General features: G+C 25.1%; 6 protein-coding genes across 6 annotated transcripts; 3 read left to right on the plus strand and 3 right to left on the minus strand.

Moving 5' to 3' along the window:
• Positions 1-368: 368 nt before the first annotated feature.
• PCHAS_1224500 (protein tyrosine phosphatase, putative) lies at positions 369-1673 on the minus strand (the record flags this gene model as incomplete). The annotated part of the gene is made up of 1 exon (XM_016798912.1): positions 369-1673. The coding sequence occupies one exon, from the start codon at positions 1671-1673 to the stop codon at positions 369-371; it is 1305 nt and encodes a 434-aa protein (XP_016654269.1).
• A 1037-nt stretch (positions 1674-2710) lies between these two features.
• On the minus strand, positions 2711-8563 carry PCHAS_1224600 (conserved Plasmodium protein, unknown function; the record flags this gene model as incomplete). The annotated part of the gene is made up of 3 exons (XM_016798913.1): positions 2711-2941; positions 3063-3128; positions 3212-8563. 3 exons carry the CDS (start codon positions 8561-8563, stop codon positions 2711-2713), a joined length of 5649 nt encoding a protein of 1882 aa, XP_016654270.1.
• An 809-nt stretch (positions 8564-9372) lies between these two features.
• PCHAS_1224700 (kinesin-like protein, putative) lies at positions 9373-12167 on the plus strand (the record flags this gene model as incomplete). Its single annotated transcript, XM_016798914.1, has 5 exons — positions 9373-9424; positions 9667-10354; positions 10455-10713; positions 10822-10947; positions 11058-12167. 5 exons carry the CDS (start codon positions 9373-9375, stop codon positions 12165-12167), a joined length of 2235 nt encoding a protein of 744 aa, XP_016654271.1.
• Positions 12168-14661: 2494 nt separating this feature from the next.
• Positions 14662-17151, plus strand: PCHAS_1224800 (DnaJ protein, putative; the record flags this gene model as incomplete). The annotated part of the gene is made up of 1 exon (XM_731710.2): positions 14662-17151. One exon carries the CDS (start codon positions 14662-14664, stop codon positions 17149-17151), a length of 2490 nt encoding a protein of 829 aa, XP_736803.2.
• Positions 17152-18050: 899 nt separating this feature from the next.
• On the minus strand, positions 18051-18566 carry PCHAS_1224900 (UDP-N-acetylglucosamine transferase subunit ALG13, putative; the record flags this gene model as incomplete). Its single annotated transcript, XM_733717.2, has 1 exon — positions 18051-18566. One exon carries the CDS (start codon positions 18564-18566, stop codon positions 18051-18053), a length of 516 nt encoding a protein of 171 aa, XP_738810.2.
• Positions 18567-20301: 1735 nt separating this feature from the next.
• Positions 20302-25434, plus strand: PCHAS_1225000 (ferlin-like protein, putative; the record flags this gene model as incomplete). The annotated part of the gene is made up of 3 exons (XM_016798915.1): positions 20302-24890; positions 25006-25250; positions 25370-25434. The coding sequence occupies 3 exons, from the start codon at positions 20302-20304 to the stop codon at positions 25432-25434; spliced, it is 4899 nt and encodes a 1632-aa protein (XP_016654272.1).
• Positions 25435-25440: the final 6 nt, after the last annotated feature.

A 25440-nucleotide genomic window follows, 5' to 3' on the forward strand; every position in this document is an offset into this window, starting at 1 on the left:
TATTATGTTTTTTGTGGCTACCCCATAAACATTTTACAAAACTTTCAACTAAAAAAATTCTTTACGTAAATGCGTTTAGCAATTTCATAAGTAGAGAAGCGTTTCCACACGAACATAATATTGTGGGAAATTTCTAAAAAAAAGTTTATAGCTATTTTTCAAAATAAATAGATGCTGTTCTAAACAAGCAAATCGAACGAAACAACAAAAATAAAGTCGACGAAAAAATGGAAATTATATGCACAGCACATGTGTATGCCTATGTTTGGTCGATTTACAATTTAAATGAAATTGTTGAAAATTGTAAAACGAAAAATAAGTTACGACACTGATTTATGAAAGAGAATAAATGAGAAAGGTAAACATTTTTAAGTTTTAAAAAAATTTTGTAAATTTAAATAATGCTGATCTAAGTCGGAAACTGTATCAAGCACTTTGACATTAATTATATGTTTTTGTAAAAATTCAATAATATCGGTCCTAATAATAGAATTATTTGTATTTTCACAAGGGTGATTAAAAAAATTATTAAAGATAAGAATAAAATGATTATATATCTGTATATACTTTTGTTCAAACTCCTCTTGAAATCGTAATAAAAAATATTCTTTAAAATTTATTGTAAATATATAATTAAATCTTTTATCTAATGTAATTATAGTATTTGGATTTGTTTTATTTGTTATTCTATTTATGTAGGTTGGTATTGCATTATCGTTTATAGCATCAATTCTAAACAGGTTAAGGTTGTAATAAGTTTCATGGTTTTCTTCAATTTCTTTGGGCTTGTCTAGGATTGAATTGGTATTGCTATTGTTATGGTCACACTGTATAAGCGTTGTTATTTCCTTCTTTTGATTAAACATGGTTAGTAACTGTGTTATCAAATTCATGTTTGGATTTGCTAGCTTTCTTTTTTTCTTAACCATTTTAAAAGCATTAAAATAATCTATATTTAATTCGTTCATAAGAAAGAATATAATAATTATTATTGATCTTGATATACCTTTGTTACAATGTATAAGAATTTTATTCTCTTGATTTTGTTCTAAAACAGTTTTAATAAAATAAAAAGAATCTAATAAAACAAAATAAATATCATCATATATATCGTCCTTTAAATAATATGTTTTATATTGATATATATCTTCAAACATATTTTTACATTCATATCCTGCTGCATTAATTATATGAGTAATCTTATTTTTTTCGATATTTAATCGATCTAATACATATATATAATCGCTAACATATAATTTATTTTTATATATTTCATTACATTTATTTATGACAGCTTCAAGTTTTCCGTCTTTTCTTTTACTGTTTGTACTTCCTGTACTTCGACCACTTTGCAATCCTTTCTTATTTCTTACAGTACTTAATCTTTTCATATTTAGTCTTTTAATGTTTATATTTAAACTTGTTTTTTCATTTTCTTTCTTCTCTGAAATGATTGGAAGTTCTAGACTTACCATGGCATTTTTATTTTTACATTTTTCATTTTCATTTCTTTCTCCATCATTTATAATGTTGCCAAACGAACTACAACTACTCAGACCATTGATAACAATTTGGTTTTCTTCATTATACTGACTATTATTTATTTTATAAATTTTATTTTTTTTTTTTTTTTTTCGTTTTTCTTTTTGTTGTGTTTCTTTGCTATCCTCCATATTTGGCTTGGAAATTTATGAAATATCTTGAAATTTTGATCTCTATTTTATTTGACTAAAATTTGTGGGAATATTTTTATTAATTAAAAACAGTAGTATACAAATAATTGTGTAATCATTTGTTTTCTACAAGACAATAATTATAATTTTTATTTCATTCACATGTTTTATTTTTACTTCCGTTGTAATAATAGTTATTACAATTTCTAACTAGTTAAAACATGCATACATTTTTATCGTGTGTAAACTTTGCATATTTTGAATATCTATATCTGTTTTCTTTTCCGTTTTTTTACTGCCTCCTTTATGTCAAAATTATGAAAATAAAATGGAAAATGCTTATACTTCCAAAAAGGATATAAAATATGCCAAGAGTATTTTCTCAAAAAAATATTTTTTATTTTTCAATGTTTTTTAGTTTGCTACATTTTTATTACCTACTTTGGTAGTTATATATTTTCCTTTCACTTATCTAAAAAATATATCATTATTTTATCGCGATATTTTACACACGTATTTTTTTGTCAATTTTTTTTTTTTTTTTTTTTTTTTTTTTTTCATTGTAGCATTTGTTGCTTTTTACATGAGTAAGAATTTTTATTGTTAGAGTGAATATACTTTTATTTTAATCTTATTTATTTAAAAAAATAATAAAATGTTTAACTTATTTTTATAATCTTATATATATACAATTTACAAATGTAGCAAGTGTGAAAAAGTTAAATAAGCCAAGTATTTATGTTCATAGAAATATGAAACAGCTTTTTTTTATCAACAGCCATGTAAGCATATGCTTTATACATATGTGTGTGTAAGCTATTAGATATATTTGTGAAAATTGTTTATATTTACATAAATATTATGAAAGAACAAAAAATTACAACAATAAAATTGAAAATAATGGAAAAGAAAAGAATAATTTCATTTTATTTATAATATAAACAAAATTAATATATAGATCTACTACCTTATAAGGTTATATAAATGTACATGTACATATGTACTTGTTTAGCTAGCTTTTAATGAAATTAAAAATATTAAATGTATTTAAAAAAAAAAACGGTTGCTTTTGCCTGACCAATCAGGTTTTTTTTTTTATCAAGGGGAGTTAAAAATATATTGAAATATTTCAAATCATCATCTTCTATTTTCATATGAACTGTATATATCACCTTGGTGCCTCGGCTCTTTACATTTGTCTCCTTTATTATATTACTTTTAAAAACAAGTTTAATGTTACAATAATGGAAACTGGATATTGCGGCACTCTTAGGAAGGATGAAAAAAAAAAGTGTGTGAGCATGTGTTGAATTAACATGAACAGTCATATTTTTTATGCATGTTAATGTGATAATAAAAACATAAACTTATTTTTTAAACTTTTTTTACCTTTGATCCTACGAGTTGACCAATGCACTTCATCGATTCGATTTCATGGGTTTTTTTGCCCGTATTCTATAAAAAGTGTAAATTGAAGAAAAATGAGATTAAACAATTATGAATAGGGGGTACATACATATATGCTATTGCACACTTACCGATCTGTAAATATATGTTGAACTTTCCACAAATGGTATAAGTTGGGATGATAAGAATATGGGAGGAGTTGGATAATTAATTTTATATATAACTGTTAAATATATTTTTATAAATGTTATAATTTTGTTCTTATTTATTATTCCATCTTTAAATAAATTATCGTAAATCTCTCTCAAATTTTGAATATGTTCATAAAAAAAAAATTCGAATGCTCTTAAATCCCACATAGCCATTATGTAATCAAAAACATCATTAAATGGTTTTCCTTCTGCATTTTTTAATTCTTTTGAGAATATTTTTTTTCTAATATTTTTTTCCTTTTTCTTATGAATATAAAATCGTATAAAATTATGAATTGAATTAATTACCATATTTGACCTGTCTTGTTCATAATTATCCATATCATCTATATTACACATACTGCTTGTATCACTTTCTTCATCACAATTTTTGCATATCCTTTTATTTGTTTTGTCTTCTTTTTCTTCATTGTTGTCTTTTTCTTCGTTTTCTCCTTTTTCGTCACATTCTTTGTTTTGCTTTAATTCTCGATTAGTGAATGTATTTATTAAAAATGATGGGCTTAAAAATAAATAGGGTACAATCTTATGTTTTAAAAATAGGGAGATCAAAAATAACGATTTGACTAAAACAATATATATACCTAGTATTTTTTTTGATAGAGTTGAAAATAAATATTTAATGTTTAATATAATTAATATAGTTATCATTATATCTTTTAATGACGAAATAAGTTTGTCTATATTATAAAAAAAATAATTTAAAGTAAAATTTATTTCATCTTTTATATCATTTACAAGGGTTAGCAAATTGTCAATTGCTTTATATATATTTATTTGGATTTTTAAAAAAATAGCTAGATGGAAAAAGTTATCTTTAAATTTATATATACTTTTTATGAACTGTTCAGAATTTTCTAAAAATTTTATAGGTCTTAATAAATATGACAATTTATTATTATCATGTTCACCTTTTCTTTTTATATAATAAAATTTGGCATAATTTTCCAAAGCTTTAAACCATAATTTAATATCTCTATTATTTACTAAAAAGTATAATTTCTCAAATATTTTATAACCATACTTAAAATATCCAGCACGTATACAAAGAATTCCTATCTTGTACAGGTAAAAATGAGAGCAGTAGCTAATATCACTATTTTGATCATTTTTTAAATTGTTTATTTTTATATAATCTTCCGAATTTAATTTCTCGGTATTCTCCAAGTTCTTGTAATTTTTTACCAATCTATTTTTAAGGGACTTATTTGAAATGGATGAAATGGAATATATGTCATCATAATTTTCGGATTTTTCATCGGAAGAAGAATATGATGAATATATTTCAGAATATGGAATAGACGAATAGCTAGCTGAGCTTCCCCATGTTGTTATACCACTGCCTGACTCGTTCATATAATTATCATTTTCACATGAAATTTTATCAGTTATATTAACTTCGATATCGTTGACACTATTGTTATCAGAAATTGACGTAGCAAATGATTTCAGCTTTCGTAATGAATTTTTTGTATCTATTTCATTTTGTGTTTTATAATTTTTCGATTCTGGGTTTAATGAATTTACCTGACTTGTACATAATTTTTTTTTTGTGTGTGTATTATCAAAAGAGAATATATTATTTAAAATGGTTAAAAATATAATTGTTTTTTTTCGCATTTCGTGCATAATATCTTTGTCTTTATGAAAATTGAAAAAGGAAAAATAAAAAAGCAACTTTACATTTCTAAAATTAGTTTTCTCAAATTGGAACAAATGAAATGTTTTATAAAAAGTATTTGTTTTTATAAAATATATGTCATTGCTTTGCTTTTTTTCACCAAGCATATTGCTATTGTTAATATCTGATTTTTCTCTCTGTTCTACTAAATAAAAAAATGGATCCTTTAAAATTTCCATAATATGTTCTTTTTTTAAAATAAAAAATATATCAAAAGCTTGAATAAATTTATTACTATAAAGGTTATGAAAAATTAATTTAAAAATAGGGCTACTCTTGCTATTTTTTAATTTACATATAATATCTATTAAAAATGTGTAGATCAAACTTTTGGGTATATTCTCTTTATAATGGTCATAAAAATTAAAATTTTCAGAAGGTATAGAAATATTTATATCATTTTTAAGTTCATTTAAAATATATTCAAAATTATTTCCATTTATGTTAGGCATATCCATAGACAAATCAGTATTGTAAAGATTAGAAGTCCCAGAGGTGTAAATAAAATCATTGCTATATTTATTTTGAATACGTTGATAATTATCAATATTATCATGATATATTTCATCGTTTTTTTTTCTATTTGTTTTTTTTAAATGTTGTGTATATAAACTATTGCTATGGCTAGTATGTTTGTCAATCATAAAATTTTGAATACAATTATTTTTCGATTCACTTGAATTTACAATATTTAAAAATATAAAAAGATTGTTAAATATTGTAACGATATTTTTAGCGTCATCTTTGAATATTATATATTTTGATAAAATTACTAAGCACTTTAATATATGCAGTTTTAGTAATATAGATTTACTATGCTTATATAAAAAAAACAAAATCTTGATAAACAAAATTCTTTTTAAAGTTAAGTCGTTTGGGATATATGGATTGTTTGCTTTTCCTTTACTAGGACATGAAGTATCACTTAAATTTTCTTCAAGGTTATCATATTCTACTGTCTTTTCAACTTTTCTATTTTTCATAACGTGTTTAAATTGTAAATATTCATTCGAAAAAATATGATGACGATTTAGACTATCCTTACGAATTAAATTTCCTAGCTTTATTTTATTTTTTTTTAATAAATATAAACAATAATATATAAAATAATTTTCAATAGTCTCACAATTTTTTTTATTTATAAAAATGGTATTTGGTGTGGTATTCATTTCATTATCGGATGCACTATTTATGTTATTACTTATTTCACTTATTGAACTGCTTTTGCTTATTGAACTATCGATGGAGCTTATCTCTTCATTTGTATGTCCATCACTTTTTATATCACTACATGGTGAAATAGGTTGAGCATTTTTGTTTCCTTCAATTTGTGGTTGATTTATGATGAGGTTAGAAGGGTAGCTAGTTTTTTCTTCTGATTTTTTTTTTTTTTTTTTTTTTTGTTCTTCAGTTTTTTCTTCATTTTTTTTTTTTTTTTTAGTATTTTTTTTTATAACTAAATTAATGTCTAGCTCTTTTATAGTTAATTGTTTTTTTTGTTCATTCTCTTTAGCTAGTTTCGTTAAATTTTCAAAAAAGGTATCAATTTGTTTTTCTATATCTAGACTTGTTTCATTATACTGTTTTATAATATTTCTATCATTTTGTCCAATTTCATTTTTTAAATTATCGTTTGAATTATTTTTATCTTCATCACTTAAATTTATAGTAAAATTAAATTTGCCTTTTTCTGGGTGGTCAGGAAATTGTTTTCCCTTTTCATTTTTTTTAACTGAGTTGCTATTTTTCACCTCGTTCATACGGTCTATTATGTTAGGAGGTAAATCATTTATAGTGTCACGTTTCGTTTTATTTCGCATTTTCTTTCCTAGGGTTATGTAATTATTAGTCGAGGATTCTTTTGTTTTGTCTTCCCCTTCGAATGAGTAGCCCTTCACTAAGGTCAAAAATCGATTAACAAAATTATCAAAGTAAATATCATGTATATTGCTAGAGCAATTGTCAAAAAATGTTTGATCAAAGTTATGATTGCTCGAATGAGAGGATGGAACACATTGGTTGTCGTTTGTTTTGTTTCCTTTTGAAAGATGTAGACAATTTTGAATAGTAGATATTTCATAAATGATTTGAATAAACATGAATTTAGTAGGTTCATCATTTAAATCCAACGAATTAAACCATCGAATTATTTCATTATTTTTGATGGTCAATATAAATGTAAAATAAATAAAATAAAAATAATTTGTTTTAAAGAATTGCTTATTTTCAGGTAAGAAATATTTATTACTTATATATGGAATAATTTTTTTTTTTTTTAATAAAAATAGTATGCTTCGAAAAGTAAAAAATTTTATTTTTCTTTTTGTCATTAAATGTGTGTGTGATATATTTAACAATAATTTTAAAATTATGATTTGTAAATTAAATAAATATAAATTTTTTATACTTAATATTGTAGTACTATAAAAATAAGTATCTATTATATTTACAACATTTTCTTCAATAGGACTAGTATATTCTAAATATATAAACTTATTTATTATGTTCCAGAATTGTTTAAATAAAAAATAACTAACATATGGAGTTAGCTCATTTAAAATAATTGCAATACGCCCTAAAAATAAACATGCTGTGTAGGAAAATAGATTGGTTGCTATCTGTTTGGCAATTTCTATATTATGTATATTTAATTTGATTGGCTTGTTTAAATTTGTTTGAGCATTGTCTTTATTCTTTTTTGATTCCATTGTTTTGCCTACATGTGTAGGTCTTAACAAGATGTGATTATATACTTTTTTTATTACATAATATAAAACATCATGTGATAAGTATGGAACTAGATCGATTAAAAGAGAAAAGGCAACTGTATATTCATCATAGTGTATTTGCTGAAATATAATAGTTAATATAAAATTAATAATATAATTACATTGAGAAACCAAATTAATAAATATATGACATAAATATAATCCCATCATTTTTAATAATTTATTATCACTATTTAGCATATGAATAATATTTAATATGATCATATTTTCAATAAATATTGCTTCATTCCTTTTTAAGACATAAAAATTTTCAGAATTTTTTATATTCGAATTGGTATGTAAATACTTTTTAAATAACAGTTTTTGAACTACGTGATAGGATCTATAAATTTGATGATATGCAAAGATCTTTGTACCACTATGAGAACTTAATCTTATTACTTCAGTTAAAAATATTATACAATTATAAACAATTGTATAGGTGGTAGAATAATTATTTTCATTTTTATATAATATATTATGTATATATTCTATATCATTAGATGTTAATAAATTTTGTTCGTTCAAGTTTTGGAAATATATGACATGTGATAACAAATTTATATTTTTTAATAATTGGGTTAATGAAAGGTTTGAACATTTTAAAGATTCTTTTACTTCAAAAAAAATGTCTATATTATTTTTATTTTCAATAAAAAAATAATTTGTATAATTTAAAAAGTCTTGATACCATTCTGTAAAATCTAATGATAATGTGTTTATGGCATTTTCGTCTATCTGTTTTATTTCTAATGATTTAGGAAAGCTACTTAAATTTTCGGGGGGGTCCCCTGGCTGATTTGACATATCTACCCCTTCCATTCCGAACAAACCCTCCTCTACAAAAATACAAAGCCTATCAATCCATCCATATAGTTGAAAAAAAATATATTAATTCTTTTTGACTGCTTAGCTCGAAGCTGGCTCAGTATGTATGATGCTATTTTTATTATTCCTTCTTGGAGAGCCAATTTAAATTTAAAATTTCAAAAAAAATTAAAATAAATACTCCCAATGTAATGATATAAATAGGTTTCCAATTTTTTATATATTTTTTTCGTATTTTTTTTTTTTTTTTTTTTTCTAATTTTTTTATTAGTATTACATGTAGTTGAATAAAATGATGTGCATATTTTTATGCCGTGGCAAATACGCGAGAGGGGGAAACGGGAAAAAAATTTGGAAAAAAAATTGGAAAAAATTGGAAAATAAAATTGTATAGGCATATAATAAATGTTAACAAAATATCTACACACAAATAAGTTTATCTACTTATTTTAATTGTTTATAAAAAATATTGAGAAAATCTTTGTAAGTATATATCATGTTTCGATTTATATGTCAATGTGAGTAGGGAAGTGCCTAATAAATGCATGCATTCTTTCGCTATACTTTTGTCATGCTTTCATCGCATCATCTTTAACAAAACAAACTTGATAGAAACAAATTTGAAGGCTTTGCAATATCGTCTAAAAGCATAGCGCTCACATATATGGCTTGAATTAGGGCCATTAGAAAGTGCATGCATAAGCTGTATGCAATATATAGATAATAGATACATGTTAACGATTTTTCGAAAAAATTAGGGAAGCATATTTATCCACCATTTAAAGCACCGGTTTATGGCTGAAATGCACAAAAGGGCATACAGTGAATCACTTGGGTTGATAAGAGAGGAATTAAGTTAGACGAAAAAAGAGAAAATATATTTTAACTTTTGTAATAATAGCATTTAAAATGTGGATACCTAGGCAGGCACGCATTTAGTAGTGAATATTTCTAACGTAGTGAATATTTCGAAAGTAGTGAAATATATGCATTCAAAAAATAGAGCAAAAATAGAGCATCCAATTTGGTCAGGGTTATTATTCATTTGTGCTGACGTGTGTGGAGAAAGCAGTAGAGTAGTTCACCTTTTTTGAAAGATAATTTTTTTTCATTTTCCATTTTTTCTTGTACATATACATGTGTAGGAAAACAAAACTTGAAGGACATAAAATACGAGATAAAGGTAGACGAGCAAAAAGGGAAAAAGCTTGAAAATGTCGTAGTAAGGATTCGAAAGTTAGAACAGAATGAAGAACTAACTTTACAGACAGACCCGAAAGATAGGACTGCATTATATTTTAAAAAAGATTTTGAAATTGAAAAATATAACTTTGATTTAGTATTTGATGAGAACGATAATAATGAAATGATATTTAATGAAATAGGGGGACATGAAATAGTTAATAGTGTATGTAGAGGATATAAAGAAACAATAATAACTTATGGTCAAACAGGGAGTGGCAAAACATATACATTATTTGGATCTGAAAAAGAATATGGTATAATTTATTATTTTGTTTATCATTTATATAAAATATGTAATAAAAAAAAATATGCAAAATATTCTATATATTTAAGTATATACGAAATTTTGGGGGATACGTTAGTAGATCTTATGTCATATCAAAATGAAAAAAACATCGAATTTTACACAGAGGAATATTATTTGAAAACTATTAAATATTCATATAAAGTTGTGAATATAAAAAGTTATGAAGCTGCCAAAAAAATGATTGATGCTGCATGTATGTTGAGAAATGTCGAGGCCACCTCTCAAAACATGAGGTTACTTAAAAATAGCCACAAAATGTTATACTTATAAAAATATATGTGAATTTATATTTTAAAACATATGCAAGTTTCGGTTTTCATTTTTATTTTTTAGGTCTAGTAGATCCCATGCTATTATTCAATTTTTTGTCAACATTTCTGAACCCACTATTTCTAATAATGTAAAAACAGTTAAGGATTATTATGGTGTTTTAACTTTGGTTGATTTGGTTGGATGTGAAAGGGAAGAATATAATACAAATAAAAATATAAATAAATATGAATATAAAGGAGGAAATACAAATGATAAAACATCTGCTCGAGTTTTAAATTCATCTCTTTCTTCTCTTAATAAAATGCTCCGAAAAATGCAGGTGTTACTTTCAAAGCTTACCTTAGTCATATCGTTTTGTGTGTATCTTCAAATTGGTGCATTGCCAAATATGGGCACTTACAATATCATTTATTTATTTATTTTGTAGATGGGAAACTTGGATGAATCAGACAAACGACAAAGTGTTTTATGTAAAGTCTTATTTAACTATATACAAAAAACATGTGGGGTTTGTCTGATTTTTTGTTTTAATCCTACACTAAGTCAAAAAAGTGTATAAACAAAAAAATAACATAATATTCGTTATGCATATGCTGAAGTGTGTTAATTATATAATTTTTTGTTTTCTTTTTTTCCATTTTTTGTTTTTTCCCACTTTTGTAGCTTACCAGTTCTACTCTCACTATGGCAAGCGAATGCAAAAAAATCAAAAGCAAAAGGAAACAACTATTTTATGTCAATTTGGAAACCCGAGACGCATTTTTTAAAAATATAAAAAGTAAAGATAATACTCATACGTCTGCTACAAATAATGATAGTAATAATAGTAATAAAAAAACGAGTGCTAAAAATGAAGAACAATTTCAAGATACAGAACTAGATAGTGTATATTCCAAGTGCTCACAAAAAAGTGACATGCACAGTTCAGAAAAAGACAATATTAAAGGCATAAATGACAAAGTAAACATTCGAAACAATTCGTCAATATTTGTTTTATGCACAAATGATGATAATAATCAAATTATAAATATAACAGATAAAAAAACTGATAATGAAAAGCATAATCTTTTAAGAAATCTACTACATGAAATTGTAGAAGAAAAAATAATGGAAGACAAAAAAAATAAAAATATTATTGAACAGTTAAAAAATGATATTTCTAAATTAAAAAATGAATGTAACTTTTGGAAAAAAGAAACATATAATTATCATAATAAATTAAAAATATTAAATAAAAACTATTTAAAAATTAACGAATTCCTTTTTAAAACGTTGAATAATAATTCTATTAACAGTACCAACAGCAATGACACAAAAATGAATTATAATACTCGACAAAATACCAACTCACCAAATAGCTATCATAATTATTCTCTTAAAAAATATCCCAATGAAACACGCAAATACGAGAAAAGCCAAAGTCTTTCAATCAATTTGAACAGAAAGCTTTGTGAAGACAATAAAAATATTTCCATTAGCCCACGCACCCATAAAAAAGAAACCCTTGATATTGAAAATAGCGATCTAAAAAAAAAAAATTCAATTTCACCTGACTCGTTCAGAACAAAAAAAATTATAGATAGCGAAGAAAATTATTCGAAAAAAACAGACGGATATTCCAAAATAAGTTCAGAAAGATATAATTTAAAAAGTAAACCTGTAACAGAAATTTATCAAATAAATGAACAAGGTTTAGAAAAAAATTCATTCTACAATAAGCATAGATCTTTTAGCGAAGCATATAATTATGATGGAAAAAAAAGTGCGAAATAATTCATCTGAACAGATAGGAGAAATTAAAAAAACATTCTGACAAATTCATAATAATGAATATAATTCGCCTTTTAATGCACACAATTGGAAAAAGACGAATTTAAAGCATGAACAGGTCAGAAAAATTACATGTACGTTAATAATAGTTCGAAAGAAAATTCGTGTGGACATTATAAAAGAGAGACAATATTTTAAACTTTTATAAACAAATATAAACGATTGATCAGTTATAAAAATGTCACAATGAAATAAAACCAATTAAAATCAAAATTAGTCACCAAAAAATGTATAAGTAGCCATTTTATCACCACGTTTAAAATGGACATATAAGAAAATATAACAAAAATAATTATGAACAAAATAATTCACCAATTGGTGAGTTGCCAATATCAAATTTTAACAATAAGGAAAAAAAGGAAATTGCTCATTCCGCAATTAGTAGTAGCAGAATGGCACTATTTCAAAAGGTGCTATAATATTCTCATATTTAAAACTGAGACAGTGAAAGAAATTAAAAATCGTAATTTTAACAAGCCTTAATAACATAACACTTGACAACGAAAGTAAAAAACAGAATATTCAAATCGAGAAGTCTATCCATAGTACGATAAATAAATAAACGCACACATATAATTACTGAACAGTCGTAATAAGTGTAGTAAGCACAAAAATAAACAATCGAAGCATTCATATTATTATAATGGGGTAGTTCAGCTAAAAAATAATAATACAAATATTGTAGTAGTATTTTCTTTTGTCTCTACTATTTTTTTTTTGACTTTTTTTGAATTTTTTCGGAATTTTTAATGCATTATATATATGTGTGGTTTTTATGTTAACCTTACAAGTTCATAATAAATATAATTGTAATTATTTTTTTTATTTATTTTATAATCTTTTTACTATAATTAACTTTGTGGGGATGTGCAAAGACATTATTTAAATGTTTTTAAAATTATATTTTTATAAAAAAATATTAGAGAATATACATATTTGGAAATTAAATATGATGAAGCATCTTTTCCCCATTTTTCCTACGTTGACATATAAATCATTTGTTGTGTATAAAATAGTCATAACGATTTTTGGATATATTATAAATAATAAAAAACATATTGTATTTTTTTATTTATATGATGTTAAAAATAGGCAAGCATTTTGTATAACCACTATTAAGCATATAAGCCAAAAGCCCATATTGCAAAACAAAATTCAGATTGCATGTTTACATAATAAATATATATACAAATAAACATATATTAGACATGCAGGTCTCAAGCTGAAACAACATGACTATATCTTTATCCTCTTAAAATAGAAAATAAGCATTTTAGTATATATTTATTGTTTATTCATTTATTTAATTGTGATCAATTAGTATAATATACAACAAGCAATATATAATATTCAATATGCAATAATCGCAAAAATATATTTGCATAGATTTTTGAATATTTATAAAAACAAAGTAAAAATAAATAAAAAATGAGCGTATATAATCTTCTTATTTTTTCCCTTTAATTTTTATATTTAAAAAAAATTTTTTTTACAATTTTTTTGCTTTTATTTTATTATTTTTTAATGCCCATTTATTAATCCAATATATTGCGACGATTTTATTTAATAAAAAATTTTAATTAATTTTTACTATGCTTAGTTGCTTTTTTTCGTTTCTTTTTATATATTTTTTCCATTTATTTTATTATTATTTTTTTAAATTTTTTGAAGCAAATATTATAATATATTTAAAATAGCATCAAAAAATATGTATATAAATAATTAAATATTCATTGATGCTTATTGAACAATTGGCTTATTTTTTTTATTATTATTAAATGATTTAAAATAATAAACTATTTTTGACTTATTTTTATTACAATAAGTATAAAGGTATTCTTTATATACTCATCCTACATAGTTTAAAGGTATGTATTTATGTATATAAAATATCTAAGAATAGTTGTATAAGAATAAAAAAAAAAAAAAAATTTTTATTTAGACGCATAGAAAAGTCAAAGTATAGCTATTTCCTAAAAAGTATTACCTGAATAAGCCATATAATTAAAATATAAGATAAATAAATAATTTTTATGTTTAACGCATTCTTGAAGTGATATCATGTTTATTTAATTTATTGCTTTTGGAAATAAAAAAATAAGACTTATTGTGAGTTTGTTTATTACGCTTTTAATTTTTAAAACAAGTGAAATTAAGTTGGAAAAAAAAATATTAACATAAATAAATAGCTATTTTTTATAATGGCTAGCAGAATAGGAATGAAAGCCAAAACAGATCAGTAACAAGTAACAAAAAATGTCAATAATAATAGCACATTGAAGAGTAACATAATCTATATAACTATATATTTTATGTTTTGTTTTTATATATACAATTTGGAATATTTTCATATTGAGTAACACCTTTTAAAGGGTTTAAAAAAAAATAATTAATTTGTGTTGATATATCCGTATATTAATTTATATTTGCAAAAAAAATGTCGAATTGGGGAATTAATGAATTGGGAAATTGGGTATCAAATGGTATAAGTCAATTAAGCGCAAATATTGCATCAAATGTTACATCAAATCTGAGCCCGATATTTTCCACAAACATAGAAGAACCCCCTGTTTCGCCACCAATTTCAAAGCCTCATAAAAAGGTGTTTTTAAATTTGAATACTGATTCAGATGACTCAGATGATATGAATAATTCAAATAACCCGAATAATTTGAATGATTCAAACGATTCGGATGATTCAGATGATGATAACTATGGTACCTATGATTATAAATTGGGATATTATTTGACAAAAGAAGAACGAGAGCAACAAAAACGACATCTCATTCAACAAAGTTTAGCTTCTATTCCAGATGAATATGAAGATATACTTACTTATACCTCACCACGTAGGAAATCTAGCACTGCCACATATAAAAGTATGAACATAAATGATGGGACATGCAGAAAAAAAACACCAAATGTAAATTATAGTCCAAGTAGAAGAGGTGATAGTACACACAGAATAAGTGAAAATGTAAACAAAAAAAGCGATAGTGCAAGTAGGCGAAGTGAAAGTTTAAACAAAAGAAGCGATAGTGCAAGTAGGCGAAGCGAAAGTTTAAACAAAAGAACCGATAGTGCAAGTAGGCGAAGTGAAAATGTAAACAAAAGAAGCGATAGTGCAAGTAGGCGAAATGAAAATGTAAACAAAAGAAGCGACAGTGCAAACATGCGAAATGAAAGTCCAAACAAAAAAAGCGATAAAGGTAAAGCACCAAAAAAAAATACTGCAGAAGAATCGAAAGAAGGTAACGATTTTTTGAGCACTTGGGGAATAAATTCGCTATTTTCTTATGGAGATAAATCAGGATATTGCAATGAATACAAAACTGGTTATCGTTTAGATGCCGAAGCCCAAAGGGTACTGCATGATAGTTTGACATATGAAGCATATTCAAGACAAAAGAAAAAAGGAAGTGGTTCTATGAATCCGCGTAATTCATCCCATAGAGGTCATAGTCGACAAAGAGATGATGATATGCGTGTATGTGTTGATACTACATATTATGATATATTAGAAGTAAATCCAAATGCATCACAAAAAACTATAAAAATGAATTATTATAAATTAGCATTGAAATACCATCCAGATAAAAACCCTAATGATGAGGAAGCAAAATTAAAATTTCAAAAAATAAATGAAGCATATCAAGTATTAAGTGATGAAGAAAAGAGAGAAGAATATGATCGAATGGGTTTAAATGCAACTAATGGAATGTTTATGTTAGATCCTTCTGTATTATTTGTTTTATTATACAGTTCTGAAGAATTAAAAGATTATATAGGTACTTTAAGAATTGCATATTATATTCAAATGATATATAACAGTTCAGACTCTATTGAAGATATACATGCTGTTCGAAATGTAATTAAAAAAGAAATAGATTTAGAGCAGAAACAAAGAGAAGTAAAATTGGCTTTACTTTTACGAGATAAATTAAAATTGTATATGGAAGATGAAACAGCTTGGGCTACCAAAATGGAAAATGAACTTAAAAAATCAATGGGTTCTTATTTTTCAAGTTCTATATTAGAATCTATTGGTTGGGTATATAATAATGTTGCATCTGCATATATAGCAGAAGTAACAACTTTTGGGGGTATTGGTGCAGCTTTACCAAATGCTAAGGCATATACTAGATCTATACAAAATCAATTCGGAGTAGCCAAATCAATGATCAGCACATTTGTAACAATGCGACAAGTAGCTTCCTATTATGATAAACTCAATTCAGAAAAAGACGAAAAAGAAGAAAAAAAAAAAAAGGAAAAAAAAGCAAGCAGTGATGATGATGATGAAAAAGAAGGAAAAAATGAAAAAAGAGAAGACGACAAAATTGACGATGCTGGGGAAGGACCAAGTACGGCCCAAAATTTAGAAGATAAGGAATTGGACCCAAATGATTTTGAAGGAACTGGTGATGTACATTATGGATTTAATATTTCTGATTATCTTTTTGGAGGAAATGATACTAAATTAAATAGTAAGGATAAAACTAAAGAAGAAGCAGAAGATCCTGAAAAAAAAAAATTAGAAAAAGAAGCTTTAAGAGAAGAATATCAAACAAAAACATTTGGTTCAATAATAAAAAATATACTTTCACTTGTTTTATGGGATATAGAATCAACAACTAAAGAAGTAGCACAGAAGTTAGTACGTGATGAAGGTGTAGATATTAATACTCGATTAAAAAGAGCATATGCTTTGAAACAGTTAGGAGAGATAATGACAAATTTATCAAAAACAGAAAAGGATTTATTTGATGTCAATAATTTGGATATTAGTCAACTTTTTGATGATCTTATTTTAAAGGCAGCCAAAAAAGCAGAAGAAGCTGAGGCAGCCGCTGAAAAGGAGAGAATTGAAAGAGACCAAAAATTCGGTGGTGTAATGTATAACAAAAATAATCCATGGTTTGAATAATTTCGAACTGAGTTCATAAATGGGATAAAACAAAGAGGATGTACTTTTGCTTCGAATTAAATGCTATGGCTTTTTTTCTTTTAATTAAAAAGTACACTCTCTATAATATACACAACCGCCTTTGATATTCAACCTAATTTCAATTCAAATGTTTGATGATTTATAAAATTTTTTTATTTAAACATAAAATCAAATAGTAACATCTTATCATTTTAAATGCCATAGCAATGCGCACATTCCTATTTGTATATATTTATCTATTTTATTTTATAATAAATATTAGAAATGGAATATGTTTCTATGCGATTAGCCCTGTATGTATATATATTTATATTTTAGTTTCATTTGACAATGTTAGCGTTTCCCTAAATTTTTTTCAGATATTGCTGGACATATATATTTTTAAGTTATTTATATTATATGCCCTAGTTTTTATGTTTTGGGTGGCATGGCTTTTTTTCATGATTATTTTTATTTCTACCATGTGCACAACAAATTTGTCAAAACGACACTACATATTTTGACAGATCCTATTGTGCACATATTTATAGCATACAATATTTATTTCGTATTTTCATTATGCATTACACTTTTTTTTTACCGTTATTATATTAAAAAAAATAAAATGTTTTGAGTTTTTATTTTTATGTACATACTATTATGTGTAAATATTATATGAACTGTTTTACTATCCTTAATTTCAATTATTATATGATCATTTCTAAACGATTTAAAATTATTTATTTCAATTTTTTAATTTTATTTAAGGTTAGTGGTTGTTGGTAGATAGTTATTTTTTAAATGATGAGTTACAAACAAAATGGGAAAGGGGGAAAAAAATATTTTTGTATGCATAAAGAGTTAAAGGTAGTATGTTGATGTAATGAATTTGTGTGTGACTACAAACTTATGAGATCTTTTAAATCAGATATGAATTTATCTGTTTGAGGGTTTGGAAGTTTTTCATATTTATCCGTCTTTAAGCATGTCAAAATATTTTGTTTTAAATTTAATAAATTATCACAAATTTGTAAATAATTTGAAGTAGACATATAATGAGCAAATTCCATTTGATGATTATCCATTAATTTAATATTTGGAACGATTAAAATTTTTTTATTTTTTCGTAAGCATTCAAATGTTGTTCCTACACCTGCATGACTTAAAATCAGATTAGCTTTATCATAATATTTACTAATACTACTTTTGTATCGAAAATATTTTGCTTTTTGTAATAAAGTTGAATTTGTATTTTTATAATTGTATATTAATTTAGGTATGTAATTAGAGCTTCCGATTTGTATAGTTAATTTTGTAAAACCATTTTTTTTTAAAAATATGTGAAATTCTTTATTATCAATATATTCAATTAACTCATCAAATTTATAAGAACCAACTGTAATAAATAAGTACATTTTTAGGGATACTAATATTAGCTATATGGTATATATATTTTTTGTCTCTCTATTTTTTTTTTTTTTTTTTTTGTAAACAAATAGCATTTCCTATTTCTTTCTATACTTAACAAATTTGAAAAATATTTATAAGTTCTATAACAAATTTTGTTTGCTTTAATTTAAATCAGTTGATATTAGTTTGTCAAACTTACACACACACACACCCATACCTTCTTCCTTACACTATTAGTAGCTTACTACTATTTGTAATAGTTATTTTTTTTTTTTTTTTTTTTTTTATTTCCTATTTATAAAATAGCTAGCTGGAATATCCATTTAGGGAATAAAAATGGCAACTATTAAATATGTAAGAAAAAAAAAAATACAAAAAATAAAAAGAAAATACGAAAAAGAACTTTAGCTAGTATTAAGGGATATATATATGGGAGAAAAAAAAAACAATGTTCGTAAAAATATGGAATATATTATATTTCGCATATTATTATAATTTTATTACCATTTTGTGTTATTTATTTTTGTACCGCAAAATCGATTATTATTAATAAGTCGAGTTCAAAAAGGTTATAGCAAAACGTGCTGATAAAATGTGTGTACGTTCTTTTTTTTTTTTTTTTAAATATAAAATTATAAAGAAAAATAATACATTTAGTATTTTTCATTTTATTTACACATATATTATTTTTTTTTAATATTTGTTTAATGATTATATGTTATTTGTTTTATTCCCCTAAACATGCATCATTTGGGAAAAAAAAATGACACCCTGATCATATTGTTTTCTTTTCTTTGTGTATATTATATAAATTTTATCTAGAGCTTTTGATATAGTAATTAAACTATATAAAGCTCTCTTTTTTCAAGTGTATGTATATATAAGTGTGTAATTGTATTAATACATGTACATATATATCCTATATATACATAATTTTGAAATAGAAAGATAAAAAGTGATGAAGTTGCTTGCACAATTCTTCCTAAGCATATTCATTTCCTTTTTTTCTTTTTTCCCATTGATTTATTATATGCCTATATATATGGCCATCATTTATGCATATTAAGTGTGTATATATACATGTATAAAGGGGTAGGCAATATATATGCATGCGTCTGTTTGGATGCCAAACTGCTATAAAGTCCCTCTCTGTTTTCCTTTTTTGTTTTTAAAACTGAACTATTTTCATTGGGGGACTTAGAAATATGTTCATAGTATTTGTAAATATATCTAAAAAATATATAATAAAGCAATGGCGTATTAGTTAGCATTGTGCATATACATAATGATCTCCTGTTTTCGTTCCGTATTTCACTATTCCGTTGTGCCTACCCTCATCTATATTTTTATATACCGATTAATTTTACACACTTTTTTATGTATACCAATTTTATGATATATTTTTTAGTTTTTATGTCAAAAGCTACGAACTAAAAAAGGGAAAGAAAAACAAGAATATATTTTTTTACAAGCATTAATAAGTTGGCAATTAAAACTGTGAACTTCAAATGAAAAGTAAGTAGCGATTTGGGTCTTAAGGGAAAAGACAGAAATTTTACTTACTATTTATTATTATTTTTTTTAAAATATTTATCGCATAATAGCGGTGGCAAGCCATTCATTTTAGTTAGTGTGTGGATGGTAGTACCGAATCGAGTTGGCAAATAAGAAATAAAAATATATAGTAGTCACATGGTTGGAGCAACGAAGGGAAAATAACATAATTATAGTGTCCATAAAATGAGTATAGGAAAAAAAACGCAATATAATATAAAGGTGGATATACATGAAGTTAAAGATTTGAGTTTTCGAGAAAGTACAAATGAAAAAGAGATAATACCTAATCCTTATATTGAAATAAAAGTTAATGATGAAACAAAATCCACCGCTAAAAAAAATCAAGCAGTAAATGTTGTATATAATACATCATTTAATTTTTCTATGGATTTAACTGATTATGATTTTCAAAGAACAAGTGTAGAAGTGTGTGTATTACATAAATATACAATTCAAAGTGCATTAATTGGAAAATGTTCTTTTAGTTTAAATTACGTATATTCAAAGGTTCAGCATTGGATATATAGAATATGGGTTAAATTAAGAAATCCTGATTTACCTTTAGATGATGTAGGATATTTATTAATATCGGTTGGAGTATATGGACCTGGTGATTCGATACCAATTATAAATGATAGTATAAAGACAAATATGCATGACAATGAAATATATGCAAATAATAAAGGAATAGATATACATATAACACATTATGATTTATGTATAAATATATTTAGAGGGCAAGATATAGAATTTATAAATAATGCTAATAGTTTATTTCAAAATAATTTAGAGCCATATGTTAGAGTAATACATAATGGATTTGAAGAAAAAACAAAAATTATACGAAATGATCCAAACCCTGTTTGGAACTTAAGTGTTCATTTACCTACATGTACACCTTGTTATGATAAAAATATAATTATAGAATTAATTAATGGGGAAACAAATGGTGTTGTTATATATAGTATTCTACTTGATTTTTTTGAAATACTAAAAAGAGAAATAGCTCCACGATGGTTCAATATTTATTACAATCCTCAAAATTATATCTTTCCAAGAAGTAGTATATACTCTCAAAATATAAATCAAAATTCTAGTAATCCTCATGCTTTTGGAAATAATCCAAATGTGAATAATAATCAGTCTGTTGCTGGTATTGGTAACACAATTAATAATGTAAGCACCTTTGGGAATTATTTATTTTCTGGTACAACTGCAGAAAAGCTTTTTAAAAATGCAGCACAAGGAATAAATATTAATGATATATTAGGTATAACAAAAGTTCAAAATATGTTTACTAATGATAGTTTAAAAGAATTTTATCTTTATGGTGGTCGTATATTTTTAGGAGTGAATATTACAAAGATTCATGCTCCTGGACCTATATGTATAAAATCAGCAAAAATAGAGCATGACCCACCTAATAAAGAATATATATTTTGTGCTGATATTTATGAGATATTGGGAGTAGAAGGAAATAATAAGCAAGCAGAATGTGAACCTAATAATGTGAATAATATAACTGATGAAACTGGAATAAATGAAAGACATAATTTTAATAGTAATGGTGATAGTATTATATGTGTATGTGGATTAGGTCCTCATAAATTAAAAACCCCACCACTACTTCCAAACGAAGCAGGATCTTATGTTTTAAATGAAAGTGCAGGAAGAATAAATGAATTTCGTATATTTCTACCACAAAATAATAACGAACAGATATATGATATATTTCTTTATATATATGTAAAATCAAATATATCAGTTACTGATTGGATTACAAATAGACGGAATATATATAATAGTATTTTAAATACAGAAGGGGAAGATGGTGATATAAATAAAATTCAAAAGATAAATAAGATGAGTTCCATTAATCAAATATCTGATGATATGTTTAATACGAATTCTGAAATTTTAAATAATTATAGATTAAAAAGTTTTGTTCGAATACCATTTAAATATTTACTTTTGAATGAAAATAAGCCAAAATGGTTTTCGATGAAAAATGTTGAAACAGATGCACATGATTATAATATATCATTTTTTGCAAATTTAATACCTTGTAATTTATATAAAAAAAGACCTAAAAGGTTAGAATATAAATTGTCACGATATTTTTTTCGTGCTTTAATTTATGAAGGTTTACATTTTCCAGCTAAAGGATATAATGCATTTCCTGACCCGTACATAAAAATAGAGATAGCTGGACAGACAATAAAAACAAGTACTATTTTACATACATTAAATCCAAATTATTATGAAGCATATGAAGTTGAAGTTATACTACCAACTAATTTAAATCTTGCTCCAGATATATCAATAGAAGCATTTTCAGTAAATAAATCATTTCTTTATAATGATGATATTTTATTGGGTTCATGTACATACCCTATTATGAAAGTTCCTATGGAATGGAAACGATCCCCTATATGGATTAACTTGAAATCTTCACAATATAAAAAGTGTAAAGCAAAATTATTAGTTGCTTTTGAATTAGTACCATATGAAAAAGTAGTTAATGATGATCAATATCCATTTTATGATGATATAAGACCATCTACTTTGCCTGGACATGTTTCTTTATTTTTAGTTGGTATTCGTATGTTTAAACCTTTGAAAGATCCATCTGTTACTGTTTGTTTTGGTCGAGATATAGATGACACATCTCAATTTTTATGGCATGAAACTACTAATAAGGTTATATCTGGAAAAGAAGGGAATTGGAATTTTTTAAAATATTTTTCTCTCGATGTAGCATTACCTAAACGTATGCAACATCATAGTTTTTTAGAAGTTCGAGTGGAGGATAGAGGATCTAGTAGTGGTTTTACGGGTGGAGCATCTAATGGGTATAACTCAATTAATGCTATAAATAATGATAACTTAGTAGGTACTGCTTATATAACCCTAAACCCTTTACTTCCATGGTTATATGAATATGAACAGAGGGAATGTATAGAATTGTTTAAACTGCATCTATTGGAAGAGGTTCTAATTGAAGATGCAGAAAAGGCAAGGAAAACATATAATAGTGCATTAATATATAAAAAAAGTTCAATATTTTCTAAAAAATTGTCCAATGATATATTTGAAATACAAGGAACAGATGAAGAAAGAGATGAATATGGTAATAATAATGTTTTCCATGCATTATCATTAAATATGTTAGAAGAGAACCCATTTTTAGAATATGGTGATGAAGATGCAGAAGACCCCGAGGAAGGTGAAAATGGGTTCAAAAAGGGAATACATAAAATAGAAGACATAGATGAAACCAAAAATAGTGCAATAGAATTCGAAAACAAAATAAAATCAAATGATATCTCTAGCCCAAATGGAATGAACACAATGAATGAGTATGACAAAATATCTGATGGAAATAATCAAAAAAAAGAAACGAAAAAAAAAAAAAAAAATCGAAAAAATATAAATAATGAATATGTTCCTTATAATGATCCTGATTTTGCAAATGTTCGAATTGAAGATCCATTAGAACATGTATGTTTTACACAAAAATCAGGGGGATTAGATAATGATGTAGATATAACTGGGTACTCAACGAATAATAGATCTATTTCAAATATAAATGAAAACCGTATGAATAAACAATATGCATCTGCTAATACATTGGATAATACAGAAAATTGTGGAAAAACAATTTATGGGTTCAATGAAGATATGTTAAATTTTCAATTATCATTGGCATATGATGATGATCATGATGAATTACAAAGAGAAGAGATGTTATATGAATATGAAGTAGATATGGATATAAATGATTTGCCATATTTAAGGGCAACAATATTTAGATGCACCGATTCTGGAATACCAGAAGCAGTTGGTTATTTAAAATATATATGTAATGTATATGATGAAAAAACAATGCATAAGAAAAAAGAAATGGTTAAGGCATGTGATAATTTAGTAAGAGAATATAAATTGACACGAAATTTAGTAGTAAGGGCATATATTATTCAAGCAAGAGGTTTAAATCCACCATCAGGAGCTACAGATATAACAACATATGTATGGATAAAAAACAGTGATGAAATAACAAACATTCCAGGTGGTTTATCACATAATATTAAAGATACAGGACATATAAAAAAACAAGGATATAAACCTGAATTTAATAGATGTTATCAATTATTATGTTCATTTCCTGATGAATCAATAATACAAGTATGTGTAATGAATCAAGGTTCTATATCTGATGAAGTAATAGGATATACATATATAGATATGGAAGATAGATATTTTAATAAAAAAATAAAACAATTAATGTTAGATGATATTATGCCAATCGAATTAAGATCATTGAAATTAGAAAATAGTACGATATCACATGGATCATTAAGATGTTGGTTTGAAATATTTACAGAAGAATTTGCACATTTAAATCCTGTTAAAATATTATGCTCAAATGAACCAGATGATTATCAATTAAGATTAGTTGTATGGAAAGTTTCTAATGTAGCTATGGATAATAATTCAACAGTTAGTCTCTTTGTTAGATGTATATATGCAGATGATGATTCAGAAGATATTAGAGATACAGATATACATTATAATAGTAAAAATGGGAAAGGCACATTTAATTGGAGATTTGTTTATAATGTGAAAATTCCTACAAATTCAACAACAATTAAAGTTCAAATACATAATTATGCCCTTTTGTCATCCAATGAGCCAATTGGTGAATCGTCTCTCGATTTGTCTTCCCACTTTTATCGAGCTCGTAAAAAAAAGGGATTCTACCACATTCCTAGGTATGCTTGCTTTGGCTGTCTCATTTTACCGAATATGTTTTATCTATTTTTCATTCATTCTTCTCAATGTTATATTATAAAAACACTTGATATATGATTTTTTCCGACTTGGCAGATTTTCCATTTCTTGTAAGCACCCTGCACATAAAAACAAAATCCGAGGAAATATCGAAGTCGAAGCATGTATATTGCCAAAGAGTGAAGCAGATGTTGATCCAGTTGGAAATGGTCGAGATGAGCCAAATAAAGATCCGTTTTTACCCCCAATAACAGAAAATAGAACTTATGTAGATTGGGTAACTATAAATGAAAAGCTAGGAGATGCAACTGCATCTATAATGCAAGGATTGAAATGGACAGGTATATTCATCATGTTTGTTTGTATATATATAGCATTTAAATTGGTTGATCCTAATGTAGTAGTGATAAGTAGCAAAGTTCTATATAATAAACTTATAATTTTTTTCTTTTCTTTTCAGGAGTATGGGTTATGGTTGCATTTGTTGTTATTGGAATTTTATTTATAATGTTTTTGTTAAAATGAGGATAG

The sequence above is a fragment of the Plasmodium chabaudi genome (genome assembly GCF_900002335.3).
Source record: "Plasmodium chabaudi chabaudi strain AS genome assembly, chromosome: 12".
Lineage (NCBI taxonomy): Eukaryota > Apicomplexa > Aconoidasida > Haemosporida > Plasmodiidae > Plasmodium > Plasmodium chabaudi.